General features: G+C 43.3%; 2 protein-coding genes and 1 pseudogene across 2 annotated transcripts; all 3 read left to right on the top strand.

Moving 5' to 3' along the window:
- The first annotated feature begins 233 nt into the window (after positions 1–233).
- On the top strand, positions 234–643 carry LOC129150774 (nuclear nucleic acid-binding protein C1D-like; annotated as a pseudogene).
- Positions 644–9080: 8437 nt separating this feature from the next.
- LOC129150477 (3-oxoacyl-[acyl-carrier-protein] reductase-like) lies at positions 9081–18442 on the top strand. Its single transcript, XM_054722107.1, has 2 exons — positions 9081–9665; positions 18426–18442. The coding sequence occupies exons 1-2, from the start codon at positions 9119–9121 to the stop codon at positions 18440–18442; spliced, it is 564 nt and encodes a 187-aa protein (XP_054578082.1). The 5' UTR covers positions 9081–9118.
- A 2058-nt stretch (positions 18443–20500) lies between these two features.
- Positions 20501–23005, top strand: LOC129150475 (interleukin-8-like). The gene is made up of 4 exons (XM_054722103.1): positions 20501–20580; positions 22045–22180; positions 22469–22552; positions 22984–23005. The coding sequence occupies exons 1-4, from the start codon at positions 20517–20519 to the stop codon at positions 23003–23005; spliced, it is 306 nt and encodes a 101-aa protein (XP_054578078.1). The 5' UTR covers positions 20501–20516.
- Positions 23006–23271: the final 266 nt, after the last annotated feature.

Here is a 23271-nt window from a genome sequence, read left to right as displayed (position 1 = left end):
GAGGAGAGAGACTGAGGCCTCAGACACCAGTCATTCTACTGAATGTCAGGGCCTTGCTTTAAAACAAGATCATTTTTATTAAAGAGTCAGCACTAGGAGTTCTGGATATGAATGTTGATGGTTGCACAACAGTGAGAATGCACTGAATATCACTGAATGAACCGCACACTTAAGAATGGTTATGGTGGGTTGCTTTCCAGACGACAGAGCGGAAGGCCAGTGAGTTGGTCATAATGGCAGAAGAAGAAATGAATGAAGACTATCCAGCAGACATCCATGAGTATCCATCAGCATTTGAGAATTCCCTTCGTGTTGTGGGTGGCATGCTGAAGAGCATGTCTGTTTCTAGAAATGAGTTGTTACAGAAGTTGGACCCACTTGAACAAGCAAAAGTGGATTTAGTTTCTGATTACACATCAAACTCAATGTTTTGGGTTTCTTTGGCAACTCAGGGAGTTAATCCGAAGGAACACCCAGTAAAGCAGGAATTGGAAAGAATCAGAGTATACATGAACAGAGTCAAGGAGATAACTGAGAAGAAGAAGGCTGCCAAGCTAGACAAAGGTGCAGCTTCAAGGTTTGTGAAAAATGCCCTCTGGGGACCAAAACCTAAAATTCCAGTAAAGGAAGAAGTAAAAAATAACCATTTGGTTTTGATGTACACATGTTCAAAAAGTACATCACTTTTATTGTTTAACACAAAACAGATGATTATGTGGTAATGCATGATTTAAATGTATTCTGTATTGAATTCATATATAAAATTTACATTTGAATCTGTAATGCTGAATACATTTTACCCCAGAAAGATGAAGTTATCTTTATTGATTTTCCTATAGCAAACTGTGAGGTTTTTAACCTTGTGGTATATTGTATATTCATAGTTTACCATCTCTCTTGACAGGGTTCAGGTTTCCTTATATAGGTCAACCTTTTCAAGTACTATTTTATAAGCAACTGTGAAATGTAAGTTAAATGTTCTTTGTAAACATTTGCCTATTTTAAATGAATAATGACTTTATGAAGTACACTTTCTGAAGTCTGAAGTTATAAATACATCTGTTTTCACTATATACAAGAAAAAGTGAAATGACTTAAATGTGTTTTTTTTATGTGTGTTATTTAATCATGTTTTCATGATTTTGGAAATTGCTTCTTTTGATATTTGAAGTGTGACTTTAAGACTTTAAGGTTATACTTTAACTTTAGGCACTCTGCCTATATGTCCCATTTGAAGTAAAATATATTCTCATTAATTGTGGATGGGAAATGAAGTTGTAATTGATGGCTGAATTTTGGCATAATGGCTACATCCTACCAATAAAGGCTGTAAATGTGTAAAAAAAAGAATGGTTATGATGGTGAATTTTATATTGTATTTTTACCACATATAAAAAAAAAGGCTACTTAATTATTGCACAATGTACTATGTATGGTGTGCAATGTACTATCATACATCCTACTGCTATATTCCAAAGATATTTTGATGTGATCATTTTAATAATCTTTGGCATTAGGGAAATACCTGCTTTTTGGAGAGAAAAACGGGTGTCCTAGAACCCTCCCTCATTTCTTTCTTTCTTATCTACTTTGTCATCCTTCCTTTTCCTTCCTTTCACTCCTCCCCACTTTAAACAAATTGTTAGAAGGACAGACTGCCCCCTCTCCCTCAACACACACACACACACACACACACACACACACACACACCCCCCACAGGAAATGAGCAAGTGAACTGACACAGTTCCTAAGGAATGAAAAAAGCCTAGGAACCTGTGAAGCTAAAACCCTAAAACTCTGGCTGCATTCCCTGAAACTCTCCCAGCCCCACCTTTTAGACAAGTTTGCAGACAGGAGTGTGGTGATGCTACCCTCTGACCACAAGGTGGGGTTTTGTATTTGGACACTTGGATATCACAAGGCTTTCTTTTATAGCCCTTTCCACTTAGAAACCTTTCTACACTACCACCTAGATCTGATTAAGGGTGACCCATAGAGCTCACTACACATTCCCTTCCCAAGCTGCAAGACTCCGAAATAACCCAGGATGGAATCTGTGCAGAGCTTAAGACTCGCATCTGGAACACTTACTCATCACAGAAATGATGAAATATCTTATTTTCTCAAAATTTCTTTTTCTTTCACCATGATGTATTTATGAAGGGAGGTAGTGCTTTCCTGTGCTATAGGGTTCCTCCACAAAGCCCTGCAAAGATCAAGGTGAGCCTGAGCCTCTCTCTCTCTTTCTCTCTTTTTCTCTCTCTCTTTATTTTAAGAATATCCATATATTGAAAAAAGGGGGTGAGAAGAAGCAAAAAGAGGAGGAGGAGGAAGGAGAGAAAATATCAAAATAGGAGTATAAGACTTAAAAATAAATCAACTGCCTATATTTAATAAATTATACTTATAAGATTGTACAAATACATCACAATGTATTGCAATAGATTCATGTAATAAACAATAGTTCTCACTACATGTAAGCCAAACCATTATGCTGTATACCTGAGACTTATACAGTGATGTATATCAATTATATATCAATAACACTGGAGAAAAGATTTTATGTAGTATAATATATAAAAGATACTTCCTAGTGCATTCAGGCTCTTTGTCCAAGCTAGGATAAAAAGTTCCAGGCTGAATATTTAAAATCTCTGCTTTTAATCCTATCAATATCTCTCTGACTGAGAACATGACCTTATTCAGTGATCACATCAAAGACCAGCTTCAAGAGCTTTTGAGAATAGAAAAGTAGAGATCTAATATATAGCATAACTAGTTGATCATACTGTATTTGAATACTAGAAATTTGCTAAGAGATTTCAAGTTCTCTCATCACACAAAAAATGGTAACTATGGGAGAAAATTATATGTTCAAGGGCTTAACTATAATAATCATTTCACTTACATGTATATGAAATTACTATGCTACTTTAAGCATATACAATTATATTTAAAAAACACCTAGTACAGTGACTGGAATACAATAAATATTAATCTATTATATACCCTCCACTCTCCCTTCCTGCCTCTGTCTTCTTTGCACCAACAGCAATAGCCACCACTTCAGGCAACTGTGCGGTCTGATTGAGAAGCTCCACTCAGAACTTGGAAGTGTTTAATTAAGCCACAATTGTCCCATCCCCAAGTAACATTTTAATGTTAGTTTAGACACTTGGTCAAGTGTCGAAGTTAATGGAAGTAATAGTTTGAATTGGGAACTGGGTTGTGTATTTGAGAACTCTGTTCTTCCAATTGCTTGCACTAAAGTCTTCGTCATCAATGAGTTATCGTTTTCTCACATCTCATACCCAGCCACTCAGGATTTTGTGCTGTTTTTTAAATATCCAGAAGCTGTCCATTAGTTACCGTCTGTCTCTGCGGTAACCGCCATGGCCTGCTATAAACAATGACCATGTCTCTCCTGGATTCCCACAATAACGACTAACTGCTCATTGTGATTTACCTCTATCCCCACGCCCCAATTCTTTTGTCCTCTAACAGTCAGAGTGTCAGATCATGTCACTGATTTGCTTCAGACCCTGCAATGACTCCCCACTCAGTGCAAGCTGAAATCCTTCTGCGCTGCAAAGCCTATCTGATCTGGCCCATTATTTTCTGTTCTCCTTTCCTATTCATTCTCCCCACCTCACTCCCACCCAGGTACGTGGCCTCCTACTGTTCCTCAAATACACAACCCAGTTCCCAATTCAAACTATTACTTTAAGCTGTCCCTTTGCTTGAAATATTCACCCACATAATCAGTTAATTCCTATATCCCTTAAATCTATGCTCAGTTATGACCTTTTAAGGATGTCTACCTGGATTCCCTAGTGCTGTAATCTGCTCATCTCATCACCCTCTGGACACCTGATTCCCCTGCCTTGTTTTACTTTTAAAAAATATAACATTTATTAACCTATAACATTCATATGTGTAGGCATTTCTATTCATATTATTCATTAACATTTTCTAAGCAACTAGAAAAGTCTTGTGATATAGGAAGTGCTCTGTAAATATCTGTTGAATGAATGGATAACGTATTTTCAAGAGGTATGCATTGAATTTGATGTTTTTCTTTCAAGTAAACCACAGGAGGCTTTCTTTCTTTGAAAATATGTTTCCAACTCCGACCACATGACCTGTTTCACAATAAAGGGTCAACAGTTGAAACTTATCTACAAGTCATGAGGGAACCAAGTAAGAGGAAACTGTCAAGAGAGCAAAGAGCACAGGAAGCATTTCCTCTTGTTTTTGGGGTTGGGGGATAGGAGTCTGATGGTAGTAGCTCTCACCATCCCCATGACCTTCAATTCTAGGCTCTTTCTGCATTAGGCTCTTAATTTAAAGTTAAGGACCTTCTCTCAGTTGATAAGAATCTTGCAAATGAGACTTTGTGTTTGCTTGGGCAAGTGCAAGTTCTCTTGAAGTTTAGCTGCACATCTCAAGAGTCCTTTCCTGTCACAAATGGTCAAATTTCCCAGAGGAAGTTCTCCATCTATTTCATATATGCTATATTTCTTACAACAAGATACCAGACAGAAGGGACTGTAGAAACAAATTCCCTCATTTTACCAATGAAAACACTGAGGCCTTGACAGGAGGAAGGGTTAGTTCTTCTACTGGATTATATGTTGTCCTCTCCCCCACTATCTCAAGATCTTCTTCTCCAGCCTCCTAACCCTTCTCAGGCAGGAGAGGGAGGGAGAACGCAGGGAAATGTGCTAAACACCAAGTCTGTGAGAATTAAAGACGCATGAGAAAAACTTGGAGGAGACCCAGAATCTCTGGACTCTGTTTAGGTTCAGATCCTAACTCTGTCTCCTACTTGCTGGGTGACCCTTTGAAAGTTACTTAACCTGAGTCTATTTTCTCATCTGTTAAATGGAAATAAATAATACAAAAATATGGGGTTATTGTGAATATTACAAAAATAAAACATACGATATACTTAGTAATAAAATCCTATTAGTACAATTATTCTTGAGGGAGTCCTTTCTGCATTATTGCTAAAGTCTAATTAAGTCAAGCTCAGAAAAAAAAAGTGTCATTTTCATTCTCCCCATTAACCTTGGCTCTCTACTACCTGTTTCAGTTCTCTTTGGGTCTCTTTAGTGTATGCTTTCAAGGTCTTGCTTTTCTGGCTGGGTGTGTTATTTCTTATCCACTTCTCCCCTCTTTGCCCATTTTGCTTGTATTTCTCACTGTGTAGAAGATGGTGCCAGTGGTGTTTTCCAGGTCCATCCCCTTCAGTAGGAGAAAAGAAAGTTCATACAAAGCTCACCCAACAAGTTTGGAGTAGACAGTTTTCCTTTGTTTCAAAACTCCACTAGATTCTGCAAGTGGTGATTTCCTCCTTCCTGGTTTAGGGACTACAAAAAGAGATTTAATTTTGACGAGTAACCTGATGCAGTCCAGAAAGAAAGCGCTTGCCATGTGGAAAGTAATAAATTATGCTAGTTGGGAATATAAACTACCTAGACACATAAGGGACTCAAATCTGAAAATCAGATAATAAAGGGCCCCAGATTAAGTACAAATGGATACAGAAGCTTCATAGCTTTATTTTGCCTACAGTTCTGTAATTCTGAGAGACTGCCCACATCTCTAAACCTATACACAATCTGAATTATTTTCTAATTTTTTTATACTTGATCTTAGCCAAAAGGTGGGGAAGAGATATCTAATTTTGTTTTCTTTTTATGTGAAGAGATCACACTTTTTTTCTCCAATTATTTATCTATTTGGTGACTTGAAGGAAATTATGAAAGGACTAAAATTTCACCCTCCACCTCAGCTATCTTTAGTTCCTGGCACTGCCTTTAATAGATTAGCTAAACAGATTGCCTCCGTTGAAAGTAGGGCTCAGTTTTCTTTTTGAATGGTTTTGGGTGTTACTCTTGTGTGTGACAAGAAAACTAAAGGTCAATGATATCTTGAATTCATGGAAAATGAAGAGTCTCTTCCTCCTATTCATCCTTTCCCTTATCCACCTCTACCTTTTCTTTGGAGGATTTGAAGAATTTTTTTCTGAATTCTCTGTTGTGGACACATCCAGGGGCAGTAAGCATCAGACAGAACATCATTTCTCTTTCACTTGGGATTCTCTAGTTATTTTCAAATACCATATCTCCCATTTACTCTTTATTGATCTTACTCATTAAGGTATTTTAATGGAGGTCAGTAAACTTCCTGAAACATGATATACAACTTCGTACATTTTGGCTTAAGTGGACTTAGGGGTAAGCAGAGCATACATACCTTTCATTATATTTTCAAATAATTAAGTAGTTAACATAAAATGTAAAAGTTAAGAACCATTGAGTTGATACTTCAAAGGGAAGCTGATCTGTTTTAGCCTAGCACCTAAGTTAATTAGACTAAATCTGTGGACACCCATTCATGTTCACTCATTGGCTTCTGAAAATACCACCTTCTGGATTCTCCACAGTTCGTGAAACATAGGTGATGGGAAGAAGGAAGGAGCAGAGCCCTTCTCTATTGGCAAATGCCAGTCACTGGTAGTCCTGCATGCAGCTCTCTATACCTTACCTACCACCTACGCCAGCCCCAGGGCAGCCTAGAATAGGGTGTACCATTAATTCACCCAGGGAAGAAATTACTGCCTAGCTGAACTGGTTACTATTTTATCTATGCACCACTAAATGAGAGCATGAAGTAAAACTGTAGTTTCCATACTAAACTCTTCTGCATCCATGTAAATAAAGCAATTATCCTTGTGGGAGAACAAAAATAGACAACGATAAGCATTTTCCCTTCCTTTTGTTGATATTGCTCTTGTTGAGAAAGGTTCTGAGAAGTGGGGGATTTGTACTTTCATGAAAGAAGTGTTTATAGAGTGCCTGTTTGGTGCAGGCTCTGGGCCAGAACCTGGCACATAGTATAAATAGGGCAGACATGCTCTCTGACCTCATGGGATTTCCAATCAACTGGGTGAAACATATATCAACAAACAAGCACCAAGTGGGTTGAGTGCTCTTCTCTTTAATGGAATCCACCAACGTGGAGATGGTATTATGGTCAAAATGTGTCTTAAATACATCAACAATCCCTAAGGCCAAAGTGGAGAAGTTAAAATAAAGGTCATATTTTGAAATAAAAACTTTAAAACAATCAAAGTTTTAAGAAGGAGAGTTATGAGAGACACAATATAGGAATTACAACATAAGATGTTCTTTAACTTAAGCTACTTTATGTAAAATAAGATTGTTGTTAGAGTAATAAATTTGACAGTAAAATAGTAGTCAAGTTTTCAAGCTAATTTAAATTGGCTAATTGAAATAAGCAAATATTCTAGAAAAAGTAATTGTACTGGACAAAAAGCAGTTCCTAAAGTGTTAACTAAAATTTTTATTGGTAGCTCATTTCATGATAAAGTTGCGTAACGTGTAATGAACCTAAAACAGTCATATTATAGTGCAAAAAATTAAAATTTAAAAGCTACCAAGACTACATTATAAAATTTTCAAAAGCCTCTTAATATTTAAATCAAAAAAGGGGGGATAGTAGAAGAATATCATGTAAGGAAAAATATCCTTTAAGCAAATTAGATCTAGAAAATTTGTACTTTAGAAAATTAATTGTAATGCTAACAGCAAGACACCCATGAAAAACATACATGGTGTCAAAACAAGCCAGAGGAAAATCATTTAGGCAAAAAATGAAAAAGGATCCCAAGTCAAATTTATAGAAAATATTCCTTTATTAACTTTTGGTCGAGAATATGTTTGTATATTTTTCAGAAAACAACTCAGAGACCATGTGGATTCCTGCAATAGAGTGGAATTGACAGGACTGCTCCAGCCATGAAGACAGAAAAGAAGCAGTCCAGAGATGGAAGACCCTGACGTTGCCTTGCCATACTAGCAGTCAGCAGCTGTGCGTCACTGCAGGTTGCCCAGGACCAAACCAGAGAGGGTCGGACCTGCATTACCACCATTTGTCCATCATCCAGAACTGAAATATCATTGCTGACATGTACACATAAGGAACTGTTTGACATTGAAATTGGGACTCAAAAGAACTGTTGGCCCAGAAAGAAACTCACTACAGACTGATTTATTTGCCTTTCAGCATAACCATTATTGCTTGTCTCATTTTCGGTTCTTATACGTGTATTTCTAGTAGCACATGATTCACTCATCTAGGGGAAATGATGAACAACATACACTGATGAACAAGAATAGACCCAGAGACAAGGAGGCATGGATTAGACTGTTGGACCTCAGAGGGAGGGTAGAGGAGGGTGGGGATAAAGTGGAGAGATCAACCAAAGGACTTGTGTGCATACGTATGAGCCTAACCAGTGGTCAAGGACAACAGGGGGGTGGGGGCATGCGTGGGGAGGGGTGTGGGATGGGAATGGGGGGATGAGGACAAATATGTGATACCTTAATCAATAAAGAAATTTAAACAAAAAAAAGTAAATTGCTAAGTTTAATCTCAGCTCAGCTTTTTACATTATTCCATGTCTATAAAAACAAAATACCAAAATAATAAAATAACATTTTAAAAAGAAAAAAATATGATTATAAAATTATACCATCTTGAATAAGCATTTTTAAAACATTTTATTTTTTTCCCCTCCAGTCACTTGACTCAATTGCTTGCATGGATGTTGTTTACTTCAAGATAGAATCAGAGCCACATATAAGCCCAGTCATTTCTAATATAGCAACTTCCCCTTCTGCCAAGTGATTTCATTTCCTTCACAGGAAAGAAATCCTAGTGACAAATAATATATAATTGTTGTCATTTCAACGACATCTTTTATTGTAAACATTGGAGTATACAACCTCTAACTGGTTTTAGTATAAAACTAACAAAGAAAATAGGTGTATAAAACTTTGTTTTATAAGTTTAACAAAGAAAAAATAACTACAAACAAATATTTGCATTTGATTTTTTTTGAAGACAGGCTGATCTTAAATATCCCGTCTATAATAAACACCTGTTTACACAACCAACATTTTTCTTCAATTCCATCCTTCAAACTGCATCTCAAAATCTCCATTGATTTGGGAGATAAAATTGGAAACGAAAAGGGGCCGGCACTCTTAGCCGTGATTCCTCCAAGTTTCCGACTCCCCCGTCCAAGATGGACAAAGTCTGTGCTGTTTTTGGAGGCTCCCGGGGCATTGGCAGGGCAGTGGCCCAGTTAATGGCCCAGAAGGGCTACCGACTGGCCATCATCGCCAGAAATCTGGAAGTGGCCAAAGCCGCCGCCGGTGACCTCGGCGGTGGTCATTTGGCATTTAGCTGTGATGTTGCCAAAGAGCATGATGTTAAACATACATTTGAAGAGATGGAGAAAAATTTAGGTCCTGTTAACTTCTTGGTAAATGCAGCTGGAATTAACAGGGATAGCCTTTTAGTACGAGCAAAAACTGAAGATATGATATCTCAGCTTCATACTAACCTTTTGGGTTCCATGCTGACCTGCAAAGCTGCCATGAAAACTATGATTCAACATCAGAGAGGATCTATTGTTAATGTAGGGAGTATTATTGGTTTAAAAGGCAATGCTGGTCAGTCTGTGTACAGTGCTACTAAAGGAGGATTGGTTGGATTTTCACGTGCTCTTGCTAAAGAAGTAGCAAAAAAGAAAATTAGAGTGAATGTGGTTGCTCCAGGTATCTTTGAAAGTAAGTGTGGGAGAGAAACCAAGATGGCGGCATAGGTGAAACACCTAACCTGCAGCCGGGCACAACAATTTCAAAGGCACAACTAGAGGTCAGAACGGACATCGTCCAGAACCACAGGAGAGCTGGCGGACTGAAATACCCACAGCTGGGGGGAAGGAGAGGGCCACGGGGACAATCGGGGGAGCCGTAAAAGCCTGAGGTATGGAGAAACTGGCGGAGACACCAGCGCGCGCGCCTGCGAGGAGGATGGAGCCGGAGAGGAGGGGGCGGCTGACGGCCTGGCTGGCGTTCACTGGCAGGAAGGAGATAAAGGCTCCGGAGTGCGCTAAGCGCCGGCTCTGACTGCACTGAGCGCCAGTTCCGGGCGAAACCCTGGGAAGCCAGGCGCAGGCTGGGGGAATGAATCTGGGCTGTGGGGCGCAGGCACAGAGGAGCGGGGGAAGGCAGAGCTCCAAAGGCGCGCACGGGAAGGGGCGCAAAGGACGGACTGTTGCCTGCGCCACTGAACTGCCCTAGCGGGAAGGAGACATAAGCTCAGGACCGTGCTGAACCCCAGTTCCGACTGCACTGAACCCCAGTTCCGGGCGAAACCCTGGGAAGCCAGGCGCACGCTGGGGGAATGAATTTGGGCTGTGGTGGCGGAGGCACAGAGAAGCGGCGGCTCCAGACGCGCGCACTGGAAGGTGCGCAGAGGACGGACTTTTGCCTGCGCCACTGGGTGGCCCTGCTGGGAAGGAGACAGGGACGCCAGACTGCGCTGAGACCCAGTTCCAACTGCACTGAAACCCAGTTCCAGGCGAGAATCTGGGAGTCCAGATTCATTAGGGGAGGGACTGGACTGTTTGGCAGTGGGCGAAATTCCAGGGCGCGTTTCTCTCAGAGGTGTTTGCAAGGAATACAGAGGGACACAGAAACAGGAGCCTCATAGGGCGGGGCTGACAGGAAGCCAAGGTTGTAGGCTCCACCCTGTAGCTCCGCCCCAGCCAAGCTGAGCAGAAGCTTTTTCCTGCTGAGTGCCTCAGGTAGTGGCTGACCCACACTGCATTGGAGACCCAGAAATGAGGGCATCTAGTGGTTGGTGGGAGATGACACCAGATTTCAAACACTTGCATAAGGGAGGCATTCTAGAGGCAGACTCAGTGAGCGCCAAGGCATTGCTGCATCAAGATCCGGCCCACAAACATGTCTCCTGCACAGCAACTCTTCCTATATGGACAAAGAGGGTCCTCACGGCCAATTGGCCTGGAGGACAATTCCTCCCAGTGACACCAACAACAATCAAGACTTAACTGTACAAAGGAGGACCAAGATGGAGACATAGGGCGGCAGCCTGATCGTTGCCTACCACAACAATATTGAGACTACGACGGGAGAGCAGAGCAGACACCAGCCAGAAAGACCTGGGGGCTGGCTGAGCAGATGCTCTACAACTAGAATAAAAGAGAGGGGTACGCAGGATGATGCTGATGCTGGTGACCCAAAGTCCACACATTAAGAACTATGGCTCAGGCGACACAATGGTGGCCTGGAACGTGCTCGGCGCAGTTCCCCCGGCGGTCTCCGGCTGAGGGGACGGCTCCACTCGCTGCCGAGCACGGACAGACGAGCCCCTGGGAGACATGGGGTGGGAGACTCCGTGCTTGCTGACCTCCGAGTCCTTCAAGAATCTCAATGCCCCGAAGTGGCCAGGTGCGCACGCTCAGCCACTGGCCACCGTTGCAGACCCAAGGGCCGACGCAGCGACACCGGACCAGCCCACCGCCGGGCACCGGGCACACCGGAGCCTTGCCGAGCCCGCCGCCCAACGAGTTCTGCGGCAGCCACCCTGGAGCTCTGAGAAAATGACCGAAGGAATTGCTGAGAGGGAATTGACCAACAGGAATTGGGATCAAGAAGACGAAACCCCGCTGAGACCCGAGTCCAGGCGAGCCTGCGAGCCTCTGGGCTCAGATGTGGTCACACGCATCTGGGTCTAGGTGAGGCCTCACGCTCCTGGGTTTGGGTGAGGCCACATGCCCCTGGGTCCAGGTGAAGCTGGATTCCGGGTTCGGGTGAGGCCATGTGCCCCTGGGTCCGGGCGAATCTGAACCCTGGGTCCGGGTGAGGCCGTGGGCCCCTGGATCCGGGTAAGGCTGGGTCCCGAGTACGGGTGAGGCCGTGAGCCCCTGGATCCGGGTGAGACCACGCGACCAGGGGTCTGAGAGAGGTAACACGCCCCTGGGTCCGGGTGGCTTCGTGCACCTAGGTCCAGGTGAGGCCACGTGCCCCTGGGTCTGAGAGAGGCCACGCACCCCTAGGTCCGGGCGAGACCATATGTCCCTGGATCCGGGTGGGGCCTCGTGCACCTAGGCCCGGGTGGGGCCGCGTGCCCCTGGGTCTGAGGGAGGCCAGGCGTCCCTGGGTCCGGGTGAGACCGTGTGTCCCTGGATCCGGGTGAGGCCTCGTGCACCTAGGCCCGGGTGAGGCCACGTGCCCCTGGGTCTGGGGGAGGCCAGGCGTCCCTGGGTCCGGGTGAGACAGTGTGTCCCTGGATCTGGGTGAGACCTCGTGAACCTAGGCATGGGTGAGGTCACGTGCCCCGGGGTCTGAGAGGCCAAGCGTCCCTGGGTCCGGGTGAGACCATGTGTCCCTGGATCCGGGTGAGGCCGCGTGCACCTAGACCCGGGTGAGCCCAAGTGGCCTTGGGTCTGGGAGAGGCCAAGCGTCCCTGGGTCCGGGTGCGACCATGTGTCCCTGGAGCCGGATGAGGCCTCGTGCACCTAGGCCCGGGTGAGGCCACGTGCCCCTGGGTCTGGGAGAGGCCAAGCGTCCCTGGGTCCGGGTGAGACCATGTGTCCCAGGATCCGGGTGAGGCCTCGTGCACCTAGGCCCGGGTGAGCCCAAGTGGCCCTGGGTCTGGGAGAGGCCAAGCGTCCCTGGGTCCGGGTGAGACCATGTGTCCCTGGATCCGGGTGAGGCCTCGTGCACCTAGGCCCGGGTGAGCCCAAGTGGCCCTGGGTCTGGGAGAGGCCAAGCGTCCCTGGGTCCGGGTGAGACCATGTGTCCCAGGATCCGGGTGAGGCCTCGTGCACCTAGGCCCGGGTGAGCCCAAGTGGCCCTGGGTCTGGGAGAGGCCAAGCGTCCCTGGGTCCGGGTGAGACCATGTGTCCCTGGATCCGGGTGAGGCCGCGTGCACCTAGGCCCGGGTGAGCCCAAGTGGCCCTGGGTCTGGGAGAGGCCAAGCGTCCCTGGGTCCGGGTGCGACCATGGGTCCCTGGATCCGGATGAGGCCTCGTGCACCTAGGCCCGGGTGAGCCCAAGTGGCCCTGGGTCTGGGAGAGGCCAAGCGTCCCTGGGTCCGGGTGAGACCATGGGTCCCTGGATCCGGGTGAGGCCTCGTGCACCTAGGCCCGGGTGAGCCCAAGTGGCCCTGGGTCTGGGAGAGGCCAAGCGTCCCTGGGTCCGGGTGAGACCATGTGTCCCTGGATCCGGGTGAGGCCGCGTGCACCTAGGCCCGGGTGAGCCCAAGTGGCCCTGGGTCTGGGAGAGGCCAAGCGTCCCTGGGTCCGGGTGCGACCATGTGTCCCTGGATCCGGGTGAGGCCTCGTGCACCTAGGTCCGGGTGAGCCCAAGTGGCCCTGGGTCTGGGAGAGGCCAAGCGTCCCTGGGTCCGGGTGAGACCATGTGTCCCTGGATCCGGGTGAGGCCTCGTGCACCTAGGCCCGGGTGAGCCCAAGTGGCCCTGGGTCTGGGAGAGGCCAAGCGTCCCTGGGTCCGGGTGAGACCATGTGTCCCTGGAGCCGGATGAGGCCTCGTGCACCTAGGCCCGGGTGAGGCCACGTGCCCCTGGGTCTGGGAGAGGCCAAGCGTCCCTGGGTCCGGGTGAGACCATGTGTCCCAGGATCCGGGTGAGGCCTCGTGCACCTAGGCCCGGGTGAGCCCAAGTGGCCCTGGGTCTGGGAGAGGCCAAGCGTCCCTGGGTCCGGGTGAGACCATGTGTCCCTGGATCCGGGTGAGGCCTCGTGCACCTAGGCCCGGGTGAGCCCAAGTGGCCCTGGGTCTGGGAGAGGCCAAGCGTCCCTGGGTCCGGGTGAGACCATGTGTCCCAGGATCCGGGTGAGGCCTCGTGCACCTAGGCCCGGGTGAGCCCAAGTGGCCCTGGGTCTGGGAGAGGCCAAGCGTCCCTGGGTCCGGGTGCGACCATGTATCCCTGGATCCGGGTGAGGCCGCGTGCACCTAGGCCCGGGTGAGCCCAAGTGGCCCTGGGTCTGGGAGAGGCCAAGCGTCCCTGGGTCCGGGTGCGACCATGTGTCCCTGGATCCGGGTGAGGCCTCGTGCACCTAGGCCCGGGTGAGCCCAAGTGGCCCTGGGTCTGGGAGAGGCCAAGCGTCCCTGGGTCCGGGTGAGACCATGGGTCCCTGGATCCGGGTGAGGTCTTGTGCACCTAGGCCCGGGTGAGCCCAAGTGGCCCTGGGTCTGGGAGAGGCCAAGCGTCCCTGGGTTCGGGTGCGACCATGTGTCCCTGGATCCGGGTGAGGCCGCGTGCACCTAGGCCCGGGTGAGCCCAAGTGGCCCTGGGTCTGGGAGAGGCCAAGCGTCCCTGGGTCCGGGTGCGACCATGTGTCCCTGGATCCGGGTGAGGCCTCGTGCACCTAGGCCCGGGTGAGCCCAAGTGGCCCTGGGTCTGGGAGAGGCCAAGCGTCCCTGGGTCCGGGTGAGACCATGTGTCCCTGGATCCGGGTGAGGCCTCGTGCACCTAGGCCCGGGTGAGCCCAAGTGGCCCTGGGTCTGGGAGAGGCCAAGCGTCCCTGGGTCCGGGTGAGACCATGTGTCCCTGGATCCGGGTGAGGCCTCGTGCACCTAGGCCCGGGTGAGCCCAAGTGGCCCTGGGTCTGGGAGAGGCCAAGCGTCCCTGGGTCTGGGTGAGACCATGCGTCCCTGGATCCGGGTGAGGCCTCGTGCACCTAGGCCCGGGTGAGCCCAAGTGGCCCTGGGTCTGGGAGAGGCCAAGCGTCCCTGGGTCCGGGTGCGACCATGTGTCCCTGGATCCGGGTGAGGCCTCGTACACCTAGGCCCGGGTGAGCCCAAGTGGCCCTGGGTCTGGGAGAGGCCAAGCGTCCCTGGGTACGGGTGAAGCCAGATCCTGGGTCCGGGTGAGGCCGTGCGCCCCTGGATCCATCCGGGTGAGGCTGGGTCCCAGGCCCGGGTGAGACCACGCGCCCCTTGGGTATGGGTGAGGCCACGTGCCCCTTAGTCCGGGTGACGCCGTGCCCCTGGGTTCGGCCGAGACCAAACCAGAGGGAGTCGGACCTCCATTACCACCATTTGTCCACCATCCAGAACTGAGGGGTCAGTGCTGACATGTACACATAAGGAACTACTGGACATTGAAATTGGGTCTCAAAAGAACTGTTGGTCCAGGGGGAAGCTCGCTACAGATTGATTCATTTGCCTGTCAGCATAACTATTATTGCTCGTCTCACATTCAGTTCTTATTAGTATATATCTAGTGACATATGATCTCGCTCATCTAGGGGAAATGATGAACAACATAGACTGAGGAACAAGAACAGAACCAGAAGCAAGGAGGCATCGATCGGACTATCGGGCCTCAGAGGGAGGATAGGGGAGGGTAGGAGGAGGGTGGGGGGAGGGGGAGAGTTCAACCAAAGGACCTGTATGCATGCATATAAGCCTATCCAACAGTTAAGTTCAACAGGGGATTGGGGCATGCGTGGGGAGAGGGGTGGGATGGGAATGGGGGGATGAGGACAAATATGTGACACCTTAATCAATAAAGAAATTTAAAAAAAAAAAAAAAAAAAAAAGAAAGTAAGTGTGTTCAAGGCCATTGAACTTTGGATATCAAGGAGCCCCATGATCATTCTTCTTGAGATGGTTGTATTGCCTTTTGATTATTGACTCCTCACTGTAGGTGAAGTTTCATTTATAGTTCACTTAAAATTATGCCAAGGCTGGTTATTCAGTTTTATCATTATCTGTGTCAGCTGCTTCTTTTATTCTTGCATCCTTCTAGCCAGCTCATTGTTCTTAAAGATGAAAGAGAATGAGGGACGTGTTGCTAACTTTTAAAATAAATGTGGTAAGATTTTATGGTAGAGGAGATTTGTTTCAAATGTAATTTCTCAGTAAAACACAAAAATATAAATTTTTTTGTTATTCCAGGCCCTCATTTTAGATAATCTGAAGTTAGTACTGTAATATTATATATGTGTTCTAGACATTTAGGAAGTTCAATTAAGTACAAAGAAAAAAAAATAACCATTATCTGTAATTTTAGTAACTAATGTTAATCACTGTTAATATTTTGGGATATATATTTTTTAAATCAGCAGTAAAGTATTTCTTTGGTTTTTAAAAATTTATATACTTTGTGAGCTAAAATTGACATTACTTTCAGGTGTACAGCATAACAATTCTGTATTTGTATATATTGTGAAATGGACACCACTCTGTCTAGTTAACATATGTCCCATACATAGTTACAATTTTTTTTCTTGTGATAAGAATTTTTAAGGTCTACTTTGTTAACCACATTCAAATATATAGTAGAGTATTAACCATAGTCACCACATTTATTATTTATTTTATAACTGGAAGTTTGTACCTTCTAATAGTATTATGATTGAGTTTATTTGTAACCTGCTTTTTAAATATACAAATGTTTTCTCTTATATTAAGTATCTTTCTATAGAAACACTTTAATGACTGCACATTGCTCTATTGTGTGGATGTACCATGACTTCTATAGCTAATTTCTTATTGAAACACATTCAGCTTATTTCCAGTTTTTTTTCCTAATAAAGCTGTCATTGTCATAGGCTTCATGACAGAAAAAAATCTATGATTATTTATTTTTTTAAATTTTCTTTTTTTCTTTATTGATTAAGATATTACTATACATATGCATCTGATTATTTCTCACAAGACTTTTAAGCAAATGTTTAGATATTTATAAGTGAAAACTTAAGGCAAAGAAAAATTACATAATTACATAGTAGTGCATAATAAGCCTGTGGCTTAATTCTAACTCTTAATCCAGTGCTTAGTTCACCTTTAATTGGTATTTTTAATGGCAGTATATTTAAATTGATCTATAGTTTTAGATATAAATTATTTTTAACATAAGCCAATTTGGAAACTTTATTTTTGAGATAGCACATTAAACTTTCACTTCACATGTCATGTCTAACTCTTAATCCATTTATTATCACCTTAAACATTTTTATATTTTTCTAATAATTGTTCATTTTATGAGGAGTACTTGCTTTCTTTAAGCTTAAATTATTAAATAGTGAATACTGGTTATATAAGTTAAGTATTTTATTGATAATATGTGTTTGTGTGTGTCAGCCTAATCACAAGATTTTATTAATAAATTTATAACCCGGGCATAAAAAAAAAAAAATAAAAAAAAAAAAATAAAAATAAAATTGGAAACGATACTCATTTCTCTGTGCTATCTGCACAGTACTTTTTTTTAAACCCACAAATGTGAATCGAATTATTATTCACAAAACCAGAAAGCTCTACAACTGAAAGAAATAAAAGCAGCTAGATGTAAACTTTAGAGGATATGTTGTGCCAATACACATTTACTTTATGATTGGTCAACTTTTAGAAATAAATGTGGTTCTCCCACTCCAGGCAAAGTTCAATGTGACCTTAATGACACATGACATTTATTGAGTACATTCTATGTGCCAGGTCCCACTCTCGGCATTTTCCATACAGGCTCTCATTTAACTCTCACTGTGATCCTATGGAAGTGGTATTATTCCCATTTTACAGATAAGGAAACTAAGACTCAATGAGATTTTTAAAATTCTTTGATTATTTGTCCAATAAGTGATGAAGGCAGGTTTGTCTTTCCTCAACACCTATACTTGACATTGGTCTAAACTAATGCATTTAGCTGTTTGATTGTCCAACTTGTGAAGATTTGGAAAATGATTTTTCTTTAAAGAGTACGACACCTATAGCAGCATAGTTCAAGTTTGCTTGGTATTTTTACAAATTATTAACTCAAAAAATTTGAATTTAAAAGTAGAACTGAAATGTCCTAAAGCATAGTAAGTTTTTATAGACACATAATCTGCAAAAATTAAGAACATGTTTTAAATATTTCAGATAACTCTGTTGACTAAAGTTTTAGGGGAAAGGTATGTTATATTTATGATATTAGCAGTAACAATATTATAGTCAAACTCATTGATATATATAGCATTTGTCTATGGTTCTCTGAACCTCAGGGATGTCTGAGTGGAGACTAATTTCCTCAAAAAGAGAAAAAAATTCCAGATTTAAGTTGAGACTTAGTTACTGGGATTAAGAAATGTGGTTCAGATTTAAGCAGCAGCATTATAATATCAAGGTAGAATCAGCTTGTCCAAGGTCCCATGGGACAAGATTTAGACCTAAGTTCATCTCACTTAAAAGCCCATGTTTTTTTCTCACCACATTCTGCTTTGTTATGTGAATAGCACTTTGTTTGGATTTACAAAAATGCCCTAATTCTAAAACACATATATGAAGGGGGGTGGGTTCCCTAGGTGGTTTAAAATACCAAGAAAACATTCAGTTTTCTTGTGGGGAGTTTGATGGAAAAAGAGGAGTTATTTATAGATGTGGAAAAAGTAAATGCCAATCTTTGTCTTGACTTTTTCTTGAGCTCTTTCCTTTCTTGAATGATAGATTTGATCCCATGACTATGGTGAAAATATCTGAATGTTCCTCTGTTAAGTGCTTCTCATGTTTCAGGAACTGGTAAGAACTAAAACAGTTTACTGGTTGATAGTCCCATAAATCTTACATTCATCCTTAGTTCATAATAAAATATCATTTGTATGTATGTGCAGCTTTGTTAAAGTTTTCACTCCATTCTGCTCTCCTTAAAAGCAGCATTTTTTCAAATAGGATAATTAGCCCTTTTTGCTCTTTAACCCCAATTGGTCATGCTACTTACTTCAAAGGGTTACCTTTACAGAAGTGGTCACTTTATTTTTGTTCACTATTACCTCTGATGAAGAGAGTCTGAAGACAGAATGCATCAAGACTACATTGTGAGAAATGAACAATAGCAAAGAGGTTGGTTTGCCTTATTATTAATGCTCCATTGTTTTAAAAAAGCGAGCATCTGGTTTAAAAGGAACTCATTAGCTCAACCTCTAAGGTTGGTATCATGATGCAAGTGATACCCTGAGAGGAGAAAAGGAGGAGATGAGGCGATGGAATTGGGATGGCAAAGAGGTGGCTATGTTAGTGGGACTCAGAAAAAATACAAAGGCAACCCTGAGAGGCTGAGAAGTTTGCAAATCCTCAGAACTCTGAGCATCTGTGTGGTGCCACTAGATTGTGTCCCGATGATGAGGGACTGAACCAGTCACATAAGGTTTGCCCATAGGAAAACATGTCCTTCCTGAACAAACCAATATTACTGAAGCAAAGAAGCGGTCAATTTCCTTCAGGATCCAGGTCTTGCTTATATATCTGGCTTCAATTTTTTCCTCTCCTCATCCCATACACTGCTTTTCATACAATGCTCAACAATGTCAAGAACCCAAATGGACTATGTTCTCTAAAATCTCATTACCTTTTACTTGCTTTCTCCTCCATAAGCAAGGCAGCCACCCCCTCTCCCCACACCATTGGTTTTACTTCTACTCATTACCAATATTAGGTCATAGCTTTGAGGTTGTTTCTTTATAAATTCATCAAAACTGTAGTTGCTTCTGTCACTAATCGTCCATATGTGGCACCAGACTGCAAAATCTTTGAATCAGAGATTAGATCTTATTTACACAATAATCACATCTCCTACTATAATACTTGGCATTTATATACAATCGATATATATTAAATAAGTAAAAGAACAACGAAGTTCCTGAAATAGTAGAGTGAAAAGCAAGAGGAACCCTAGCCGGTCTGGCTCAGTGAATAGAGTGTCATCCTGCAGACTGAAGCGTCCAGGGTTTGATTCCAATCAAAGGCACATGCCTGGGTGGTGGGCTCGATCCCCAGGAAGCATGTAGAAGGCAGCCCATCAATGATTCTCTCTCCTCATTGATGTTTCTAGCTCTCTCCCTCTCCCTTCCTCTCTGAAATATATATATATATATAATATTGTCAAGTCTCTAATGTTGCTTTCTTCTTCTGATAGACCAAACCCTTTAAGAACAAGTACACATTACTGAGAAGTTACTTGATAAATATTTGTGAGACAGAATGAAAAGGCACAAATTTCATTCCATTAAATATACATTAGAAAACCAAATCTTTTGAAAAGTTGTACTTTGTTCCTTGAGAGAAGAAACTTTCCAAAACTCTTAGAAAAGAGCTGCTCATAAAATACAACCCCAATGAAAGTGGTCAACTCTCTCATCATAGCACATATACTTTACATAAAGAAACTATTGTGCCATAAAAGAATAATCATAAATGACCTTACTCTCACAGCTGGAAGATGGTACTATGATAAAGTTATTTATAAGTATAAAGGAATACAACTGACAATTGTATCAAACTGAGAAGCTTCACTGTTTAAAAATATTTTAAAGCAAACATGCTTTTGAATGAAATCATATTATTTTAAAGGACCAATAAAAGTTCAATCGTGCTGAAAATTAGATAAGAAACCGATGGTGACTCAGGCTTGTTCACAAAGAGTGACCAGAAAGCTCCAGGTGGTGGAATTTCCTCTGACCTAATACAAGAATGAGCTGTTGCACAGGTCTCGCTGTTGAGATGGTATAAAAAGCCAGAGGTGCTCTTCATCCAGCACAAGTCCCTGCGCACAACAGAGCTCAGCAGCATCCAGGAGAAGAGCCCATAAGAAACCCACTTACTCTAAACATGACTTCCAAGCTGGCTGTTGCTCTTCTGGCAGCGACCTTGCTTTCTGCAGCTCTGCACGAAGGTAAGCACATCTTTCCGATGCAGTTTTCCTGGGTTTAAATGTGATCGTTAGATGGTAAGACTATCCTTAATGCTTTGGTTAACGGCAAACATTTTCTGTTCAGGAATAGAAAATAATCTTTGCAGTCATTTAATGGCAATTAATTAAAATGAAGTTTTAATTTTTTCAGGCTGTATCTATACAATTAGAAAAATGTAATGCTTGATTAATACAGACATTCTGTTATCATTTATACTCTGTAGTATGCATAGCCATACTAATAAAAGGGTAATATGCTAATTAGGGCAGATGTCTTCCAGACAATCTTCTTGATGTCCTTCCGGACAAACCACAGAGACCGAGGGCCGAGACTCAGGCAACCATGGGTGGCTGCAAAGGGCCGAGGTGCAGCTGTGAAGGGCCCAGGCTCAGGCAGGCAGTGGCAGCAGCAGCGGGGTAATGGGGGCGGTGACTTCCCCTGATCTGCCAGGTCACCTCCTGCAGAGAGAGGCCAGATTGTGGCTTAGGCCAGGGGCGAGGCAGAGGGGTTAGGGGATGTCAGGCTGACAGGGAAGAAAGTTAGGGGAGATCAGGCCAACAGGCAGAGGCAGTTAGGGACAATCAGGCAGGTAGGCAGGCGAGTGGTTAGAAGCCAGCAGTCCACAGGGATTGGGCCTAAAATGTCAGTCAGACATAACTGCAGGGTTCCCAGATTGGAGAGAGTACAGGCCGACCTGAGAGAGCTCCCCCCGTGCAGGAATTTTGTGCACCAGGCCTCTAGTATTTAATATAAATGTATAAGTTAAAGTGTATCTTTTTGGGAGCCACAGTTACCTATAATATAAATAAATATTGAGCAAGATAACTCAGGTAATTTTACACTGTGTACTATTTTACTGAAAAGTTTTAGATGGCTATCAGTTCTCTTTTGATTTAAGGACACCTTGACAGAACATAGATTTTCTTGGGATTCATTTTATGAAATAAATACAGTTTAGGATGTTTATGATATATAGTTTCTTTATTTTTCTTTTTTCTCAAGCATTGAATATTGTGTTAAGATATAGGACATTTCTGTGCAACTCATTTGTATATTTCTATTAATTCTTTCTGAAGGCAATTTCCCTATTGGTGAATCTTAGTTTACATACTACAAATAGCACTGTTGTATCACAGAGTATTATGAAATATCTAGTAGAAAAAAATAACTTAAAGATGTCAACATTGCACAAAGACAACTCCAGTCTTTATGTAGAAGGATATTCAATGTTATCAGGAGAGACTGTTTTGAAAACTGAGAAAAACTGATGTCAGAGGCAAGGAGAACATCCAGCCTTCAATTTCTGGAATGAGTTTGCTAAAGATGCGATGTTTGTAAAAGGCACAGTCACCAAGTTATCACATTGGGATTAAAGAGGGAGTACCTAGCAGAGCCCTCCCTATTGTTGAAATCAATTTATAATTGTTTTTATTTTTTCCCCACAGCTTCAGTTCTGCCGAGAATAGAGACAGAACTTCGATGCCTGTGCATTGGTACACACTCTATACCTTTCCACCCCAAGTTTATCAGGGAACTGAGAGTGATTGAGAGTGGACCACACTGTGCTAATTCAGAAGTCATGTAAGTACTTTCAAAAGTGATTAGATATCTTACTTTAGCTAACCTAGAACTGAGGAAGGTAGAAGCATCCAACAAAGTTCTAGGTAGTAGTAATACAGTAGTGGGTTAAACAGAAGGACATATTCTGGGTATGAATGGCATTCAAGTATGGTAACTTCCATGATTCATAGCTCTAAATTGCTTTTGACTTAGATTTCATGCCCATACTTAAGGGACAATGACTTTAGTGGCAAAGGGGGTGTCTGAAACTGCTAAACGTGGATTTTAATCATATCTCTCTCATTTCAGTGTAAAGTTGGACAATGAAACATCGCTCTGCCTGGACCCTCAGGAAAACTGGGTGCAAAAGGTTATAGAGTCATTTTTAGAGATGTAAGTTGTGTGTGTTTTTTTAATCTAGAGTTTTCATTTATCCTGAGATATACAGTCCAAAAGTCAGCCTATAAATTTCCTGCTGCTGCAAAAAATATTTTTAAGGTAACAGCCTCTTTAATTTAAAATAAATAACAGCAATAGTGAATTTATTGTAACTCATGACTGGGAAGACCATGCATCTCAGTTTGTCCAGGGAAGTCTAGGTTTATGCCTGGTCCGTGTGCCATTATTATGTTTCTGTTTCATTCTCAGAAGTGTCCTGCTTTGGAGAATGTCTTATCTGATCTCTCTACTTATAGTTGAATGTACAGAACATTTCTAACATATGACTATTTAAGACTATGTTAGTTTCTGTATTAAATATAAGGACCACACTTGACTCCTGTTAGAACATTGTTAATCTTTACATTTCATTTGTTTATTTTCAGAGCTGAGAAGAAAGAGCAATAATAAAAAAAAAAAAGCACTCTCCATGGTTTCCAAGAATTCCTCAGTAAAGATGCCAATGAAACTTCAAACAAATCTATTTCACTGCTTCACATACTATTTGGGTCTGGTGTAGAGACCTCAGATACAATACAGGATGCCTGGTTAGATTTGAATATTAGGTAAAACAATGAAGAGTTTCTTTCAATGTCCCATGCTGTATCAAGGACACACACCAAAAAACCAAAACTCATTTCTTACAATAAATTCAAACTTAACTGGGAATCCTG

The sequence above is a fragment of the Eptesicus fuscus genome, chromosome 2 (genome assembly GCF_027574615.1).
Source record: "Eptesicus fuscus isolate TK198812 chromosome 2, DD_ASM_mEF_20220401, whole genome shotgun sequence".
Classification (NCBI taxonomy): domain Eukaryota; kingdom Metazoa; phylum Chordata; class Mammalia; order Chiroptera; family Vespertilionidae; genus Eptesicus; species Eptesicus fuscus.
This window is presented reverse-complemented; position numbering and strand designations above follow the sequence as displayed.